The sequence below is a fragment of the Pholis gunnellus genome (assembly GCF_910591455.1).
Source record: "Pholis gunnellus genome assembly, chromosome: 21".
Taxonomy (NCBI): Eukaryota; Metazoa; Chordata; class Actinopteri; order Perciformes; family Pholidae; genus Pholis; species Pholis gunnellus.
In genome coordinates, this window is record NC_136548.1 from 15084149 (window position 1) to 15091763 (window position 7615).

Consider the following 7615-nt stretch of genomic DNA (forward strand, 5'->3'; position numbering starts at 1 on the left):
ATCCTCTGGGGATCATGAATGTCTGTGCAAAATGTTGCGCCAATCCATCAAAGAGTTGAGATATCAAATGGTGGACCGACATAAGAGCCATGCTGCTCTCTGATCAAATGTATTTTTCTGTGTTGCAATTCCTTGTTATTTATCAGCCAATGTCTAAACTGATAATATAGTTTTGATTGACAAGTAACCACAATAACGGTAATATCCATTCAAGCCGTCTTTGGCAGGTAAACACATCGGTAACATCTTTTCTACTGAGTCATGTTTACACAGGATGAACTATAGGGGAGATTTTTTATATCAGAGATGAAGGTCATGTTCAGGTCACTGTGTCATCGCTGTAAGTCACGTGACATGATGTGATGTTTGTGTACAGTGCTGCATTGCCTTTGTGCTGCGCGTGTGGGTGTACTTTGAGCATACTATATGTATGTGAAAGTGCTGATGGGACTCCCCGAAATCCCCTTCTTCTCAGCGGCAGTGGAAACCCGCAGCTACAGGAGAACAATCCAGCGCTCGGCCTTTGTTGTGACACCGCTCATTGTCCTACCGTTATGCGTGTGTACTGTATGTGTACACCTGCTTGCGATTGCTGCCCGGTATAAATAGCGTGGAAAGTGTGCCGGCCTCTGATTCTGTGATAGACGATGGCTGTACCGGGACCTCCTCTGCTCCTCCTTCTGTCTCTGCTGCTGCCGCTGCTGTTGAGCAAGGCATCGCTGCCTGCAGCTGCATACACATTAACACCAGGACGACAGCCTCAGCACAAGCTCCTCCACCTGGGTGAGGGCAAAACGCATGCACAAACACACACCTCCAAGGCTCCTGTTAAAACATACTTTAAAATGTGTTTGATTTGAATGTCTGTTCTCTGTTTTAAGAGCTTCATCTTGTCTTCTTCTCCTCTTAGACTGGCCTAGGGACTGTGGTATGGCTCACTTTAAGCCCAACATGGCTGAGAGGATTGTGTCTGGGAACGAGGCCAGACCTCACTCTTGGCCCTGGCAGGTCTCTCTGCAGGTAAACTTGCCTTTGGGTTGGTGTGGTTCAGTATTGGTGGGTCTTGAATTGACTGCATGAAATTTATCATAAGAAACTCCAGCACACTGAACCCCGGCCAAACTCTTATCCCTTCTACAAACAGTTATTGCCATGATTACTTTGTGTGTTGATTGATGTTTTCAATTAATATTTTAGTGTATAAAACCTCAGAATATAGTGAAAAATGCCCATGAAAAGTTCCCATAGGCCAAGGTGACGCCTTCAATTTATTATCTCAATGTGTACATCTGATCATCTGTTGGTGCAGTTGTATCTTGATTTCTCACCATCTCAGCAACAATTGTTGGCACCAACAAAGATTAAAAAAAATAGCTTCATATTTCTATGAGAATATTTACTTCAGGACTAGTAGTGTAGTTATATACGAACAATGGAGAGGCTGAGCAAAAGTAACTGTAACTAAGTCTTGCATTAAATCACCATGTGTCATACAATAGTTAAGTATTACCTAAGTATATGATTTGTACCCTTATTATAAAGTGTTAGGAAATAATTCCTCATCACTGATCTGTCTGGTTGTTTCTCGTAGGTTCGTCCCAGGGGAAGTAAACATTACATCCATGTCTGTGGAGGAACCCTCATCCACAAGAACTGGATCCTAACTGCTGCTCACTGCTTCCAAAAGTAAGAAACCCTGAGCACAGAGTAGAGGATTTAGTTGTGATTTGAATACGTTTTTGGGAAAACCACGAAGGCCGTGCTTTAACTATTTTTTTTGGCCTATTAGAGGTAAAGCTGAGGATGCTGGGAGCTGGAGGATCGTCGTGGGGAAGCACCAGCTGAAGCGCTCAGAGAAGGCAGAGAGGATTTTCCCCGTGAAGAGAATCTACCGGCACGAGAACTTCCGCTACCCGACTCACAGCGAGCTGGACTACGACATCGCCCTGGTGAAGGCTGCCAAAGACATCGTCCCTTCGAACTTCATCCGCTACGCCTGCCTGCCGCGCAAGCAGACCAGCCTCAATCCAGGACACTACTGCTGGGTCACCGGCTGGGGGGACACCCGGGGTGAGTGGAGGAGAGGGGATGTAAATGAGAAGGGGAAGTGTCATTTGGTCCACTGCTGGTTGTGCAATAGGAAAAGCCAGTGAATGAATAGGATTCATCCTCTGGGGATCATGAATGTGTGTAAAACAATGTTGTCGCCATCTGTCCAACAGTTGTGGAGATATTTCAGTCTGGCTAGCGTTGATAAATAGGTTTAAACTTAAACTGTTGAACACATTTCAGGTGGGAAGGAGAATGTGTCTCTCGCAGAAGCCTTGAATCAAGCCCGCCTGCCCATCATTGACTTCAAGACCTGCCGGCAGAAGAAGTTCTGGGGCGACCGTGTCCGAGACTCCATGATCTGTGCCGGGTTCAGGGACACCGAGGGCCCGCCTGCTGCCTGCCAGGTAGAACTGAGATTTACACACAGAGTTGGAGGTAGAAGTGAGAATACATTTTTACCTGACGACCCGTCTCTCCCCCTTTTCCTCTCCCAGGGCGACTCTGGTGGTCCTCTGCTGTGTCAGCAGGGGCAGGACAGCTGGGAGGTTCACGGCGTGGTGAGCTTCGGCCCGATCGGCTGCACTGTGGAGAACAAACCCAGCGTCTTCACCCGCACCGCCGCCTACATCCCCTGGATCGAGGCCACGCGCATCAGGGACTTCTTCCTGCACTAAGCGGGCGCCTGACTCAGCGCCGACGGCAAACATAAGCTCTGCTCCGTTTCATGTCTGACTTACAATCTGTTTCTTCCACTTCAAGATTTAAATGCACATTCTGAATGTGAAATTATTGTTTTCTTAACACACCATATTTTAGTCTTCATGCACTACTCTGGTTTTACAACAGCAGAAAGTTGTGGCAGAGCACTGCAGAGTATACACGACTCACGTCCTTTTTACATCCAGTCTACATTCACGCAATAAAATTGGTTAAAAGCAAAATATTTGTCAACATTTCCCATTTTTTAATATAGTCTTTAGTACAGCGGGTTTGATGGAGACACATAAACAGCTTTACAGTGATCACTTCTTGCAAAGTAAAACAGAAACCACCGCAGATACGCTTCAATAAATACAAGTAGAGCCGACCATCAGGCTCAGTTCTGTTTGTGGATCGTAGTTGAAAATCTCTTCGCTCTCCTGCTAAAGAAGTCTTTCAGTCCATTCATCTGGTGAACCACACACCAGATGTCCTCTTATAAATTGGCTCTTTTAACCCAAATATCATGGGTTCATTGATTTCAAGACTAGCATCAAAGAAGAATACCAAGTCTCCCATAAACAATGATATAACAAATGACATCTTTATAAAACATCCTCAAGGTGTTTTCTTATTACTGATCAGATCACTCACAGAAACAGCTCAGAGGATAAAGAAAGAGAGGGGCGTTATAGGATCTAAATCTAGATTTCCAGTGGAATTTAGTCCAATCTTCTTTTTCATTCAATTCCCCAAGAGCGCTCCTGGAAAAGAAAGTGTCTACAGGGGATGGGGGGGGGGGCCAGCGAACCGGGACCAACCCACACTTCCCTGAAAAGCACACTGCGTTTGACCAGAGTCTAATCCCTCTTAGCGCTGTGGTTAAAGGCTGTGTGACATTTGGCCCTAATGTAGAAGCAGATGAGTGTGGGAGAGGGCTAATACAGCCTGGAGGATGAGGAGGAGGACGAGCCTGTGAGGTGGTCCCAGTTGCTGTAGAGAGCGTAGGCCCCAGACAAGGCTAAACCAGCCAGGCCTCCTCGGGCTACACCCTTTAGGCCACCTGCAAACACACGGTAGTGACAGAAGGGGTGTGAGAGAACATAAAACAAACATGCATTAAAAAAATCTGTCCAACAGCAACTTCAGGAGGTTACTCTTATTCCAATTTGCCTAAAGTAGCAGATGGCTGGGGCTCAACAGAATTACTTCAGTAAGTGTAAGCTAATAACAACACGGCCATTCGTATTTAACATTTTGCATGCTGTCATCGTTCAGCAAGATTAAAGTCATCACTCGTTTAGACGACAACTTGTGAAACCACAAATATTTCAAGAGGAGGATTTTATGTACAGAGGGGCACTCTTCGGTTGAAGTCAATAACACTGCACACACAGTAATGGCAGATAAGACAAGAAGAATAAGACACTTACTGCCTGATTTGAAGAGCATCCCAGTTAGTGTCCCAGCAGCCACTGTGTTGATGTCGTCCTCTGCTCCTCTGACCTTCTCTATCGCCACACCAAACACACTGTACAACAAGGCTGCAATGGCAGAGAAAAATAAATCCAGTGTTACACAAGAGTCAAGCCATTCAAAAGAGGGGTAACTTGAGAATTAACATACCCAACATCAATAATATTATACATTTCAATAGATAATGCTTTGTTACATGTTGCAATGTGATTTGTATCCATGAGATTAGTGAATATACTAGTTGAGGTTATCTTTTGTCTTACCAACAGAGCCAAGAGAGTTGGCCCATGAAGCACCCTGTCTGGTCACCATGTTGAGAATCCTGGGGAGAGAAAGCTCACATTTAGATCTAGGTGTAGTAACAGGAATAATACTGCTGGTTAACTAGACGCCGTCTCCATACTTACTGTACATTACGAGGTTTTGACCATCCCATGTCTCTAGTCTCCTTGATGCTCATTCTGAGACCATTCACAGCTCCAAATGCTGCTCCTACAGGCACAACAAAGAGGCAGAAAGGCTGAGTGAGACATTAGGTTAACCATTCAGCTGTTTTACCAAAAAATTATGTGACTTTTTAACATGTAATTCCCAAACTATGAGACACGATCTGCTGCTGTAACAACCTCCTCTTATCTGGGAAGGTTTTTGCAAGATTTGGAGATCCTGGCTGAAGGGATTTGCTCCAAATATACTCTAATTTTCACTACATTTGTCACAATTATAGATAAACCAAATTAATTGTTTTAGGTACAATGTAAGAGAATAGTGTGACACTGTGATGTTGCTCATCTCTTACCAGTCATGCAGGATCCTCCAATGGTGAAGAAAGCCAGTTCAAACCTCCCTCTTGTTTTATTGGCGCCTGTGGGAAGAATGAACTCATCTGTGTCCTGAAACAAAAGATCAACAGACGTTACGGTCAGAAGAAATACATAAAAACACATTAATTTAACACCAAAAAGAGCTAAAATGCTACTTTAGCTTAGTAGCTTACCTGAACCAGATAACGAGGGTCGACATTGAGGTAAGGGGACAGAGGACTCATTCCAGTCACTGAAATGACAATACAACAGACATATTAGATCACTTGTTACATTTATATATATTGAGAAAGTTGTATTTACAATGTTGTTAAGGTCATGAAGCTGTAACAGTACAGCTGTTACCGGTTTTAAGCTAACTAGCTAAAGCTATGTGAAAGCTTACAGGGAACACCGGCCAGCTCTGTGTTGGAGTATTCGGGTGCACCGCCTCCAAAGAGACCCCCGATACCTCCTTTCATTCCTCCCGATCCTTGTGAGCTGCTGTCCATGGCTGTGGAGGATCCTCGACGGGTCACCTGGGGAAAACCGGATCCGCTAGCCGAGCTGGCTAACGTTAGCAAGCGCTAGCTATGTCGCAAAAGACAAACTGATCAACGACAAAAAGGCTGGATTCAACAGACACAAACAGACGTTGTCCTGTTAAAGTGTACGTTGAATGTTAAATGAGTTGTACGGGTGAAAACACAGGCTTTACGTTACAGACTACTGAGCTCGCCTTCTCATCAAACCCCTGACCTCCAGCAGCACGCTCTGCCGTAAAGCGACAACTGACGCTGAGCTGTCGTTACGTCAACAGAATGTACCATGACATGTGGGAAAAAACCTACAATACTGTCACAAACATCAATTTAATCTCATGATTTCAAGATCGCAACTCATTTAAACGTGACAAATGAAGCTGCAAAGCCGTTTTGATAACCATTTGAAAGCCCTATGACTTTACGACACCTCCAGGTCAAGAGGTATGAAACGACCAGGATATTACAAAACTGACTCCACGCGAAGAAAAGAGAACACGTTATCACGACGACGTTACATGGTTACATTCCAACACTACATATATGGATTATAAAATACAATATATGAAATCATGTTTCTAACTTTCCGTTAGGTGAAATCATACCATTTATTTTTGCCTTATAAGAACTCAATAAACATGTACAAATCCTTGAAACAAACATAAAAAATAAAATAGAACAAAATACATGAATATCAAAAACCTTGAATTAATACATGAAATAACAATATAGAGTGGTCTGTTTACATGAAAAGGCCAGTAAGCCTTACAGATGTTGTCCTGCAGTATTAACATTTGTGTTAATCAGTAAATATTCCAGTTTCCCCTTCATTACCCATCCATACATACAGTAAGTGATAAGAGTAAAACTGAAAATGTTTTTGCTGACAGCTTTTCTGGGAGTGACAACAAGACACAAGATGTTCAGTGGTTTGCTTTGCAGAAAAAAATACATTGTTGTTGAATCTGGATTTGAAACTGGATGTATAAATGTATATAATTTATTATTTAGCCTTGGACAATATGGGGTAATTTAACAATTCACTACATCTATTGTTTAATGCGGCAACTAATGATTTTCTTTTCATTAGTGATTAATCATTTTGTCTTAATAATGTTGAAAAATGGCCATCCCAACTTCTCTGAACCCAAAGTGAGTTCTTGAAATTGCTCATTTCACTCTGACCAATAGTTAAAAATGTAAAGGTATTGACAATTACATACAAATGAGAAATGGGGCACCCCTGTGGCTTTAGACACCAACTATAAACAGAAATGTCAGTGATTTAAGACTGACTCAGATCTCTTTTCCATCTGTAATAAAGACACAAAAATGCCCCCAAAATACTTGTGTTTAGGAAGCTGGTACAAGTGAATGTTGCAGCTCTATCATATCATTTTGTACTACACACCTGTTGCAGTTTATGCATCTTGTCAGATACAATAGTGGAGTTTCTCACAAGCTACACAGGGAGGCAGCAGAGAGCTGATAGTAAAAACAGACCAGCTTCATAAGAGTCAAACCTGTTGCTTCTGATACTCCTCAGTCCTCACTCCACTTACTCCTGTTTTGATTGAATGATTTAGTTGAATTGGTTCTCAGGTCCAAGTGCAAGTTGAATTAGTTAGACTGTTTGCATCGCTCGAAGCAGAGAGGTAGAGCTGGCTTAAATAAACATGACACCTGTCGGGCCTTTGGATTATTACTTTCTCACCTTGCAAACCTACAGGGTGCTCACCCATGATGCAACAGGGGGGTGAAGACCACACAGACACATGCACACGTACGCGCACATCTACGCAGCGCAGCCCCGGGCCATCTGCTGCCAGTCAAAGGGACAGAGAGGCACTGAAGGAATTCAGTGTGTTGAATTTCACGAATAACAGAGCATCTTATTTGGATTCTGCCATTGTATGTGTGTATTCAGACGGGGCCAAGTGGAGCGATGAAGTTTGCCATTGTCGCCCAGTGTGGGTGTTTTCAGACTCTCTGGCATGATCTGTGAGTTAGTGTTCTCTGTGTTACTGCCCAGTGTGCCCACTG

At 43.4% G+C, this 7615-nt stretch overlaps 2 protein-coding genes across 2 annotated transcripts; one reads left to right on the top strand and one right to left on the bottom strand.

The window, feature by feature from the left end:
• Positions 1 to 647: 647 nt before the first annotated feature.
• Positions 648 to 2726, top strand: LOC306713218 (elastase-1; the record flags this gene model as incomplete). Its single annotated transcript, XM_079182866.1, has 6 exons — positions 648 to 783; positions 911 to 1020; positions 1592 to 1686; positions 1790 to 2070; positions 2293 to 2456; positions 2547 to 2726. The coding sequence occupies 6 exons, from the start codon at positions 648 to 650 to the stop codon at positions 2724 to 2726; spliced, it is 966 nt and encodes a 321-aa protein (XP_079038992.1).
• A 277-nt stretch (positions 2727 to 3003) lies between these two features.
• timm23a (translocase of inner mitochondrial membrane 23 homolog a (yeast)) lies at positions 3004 to 5801 on the bottom strand. Its single transcript, XM_079182097.1, has 7 exons — positions 5437 to 5801; positions 5225 to 5283; positions 5027 to 5120; positions 4635 to 4719; positions 4491 to 4549; positions 4185 to 4295; positions 3004 to 3814 (listed from the first exon to the last, which is right to left on the bottom strand). The coding sequence occupies exons 1-7, from the start codon at positions 5540 to 5542 to the stop codon at positions 3690 to 3692; spliced, it is 639 nt and encodes a 212-aa protein (XP_079038223.1). The 5' UTR covers positions 5543 to 5801; the 3' UTR covers positions 3004 to 3689.
• Positions 5802 to 7615: the final 1814 nt, after the last annotated feature.

Excerpts from the sequence above, each read along its gene's own strand:
- timm23a (XM_079182097.1), bottom strand. The coding sequence starts at position 5,542 with ATGGACAGCAGCTCACAAGGATCGGGAGGAATGAAAGGAGGTATCGGG. Across the intron at positions 5,284-5,436 it reads AGAGCTGGCCGGTGTTCCCT|TGACTGGAATGAGTCCTCTG; the intron begins GTAAGCTTTCAC and ends TTGTCATTTCAG. Across the intron at positions 4,296-4,490 it reads CAACTCTCTTGGCTCTGTTG|CCTTGTTGTACAGTGTGTTT; the intron begins GTAAGACAAAAG and ends CTGCCATTGCAG.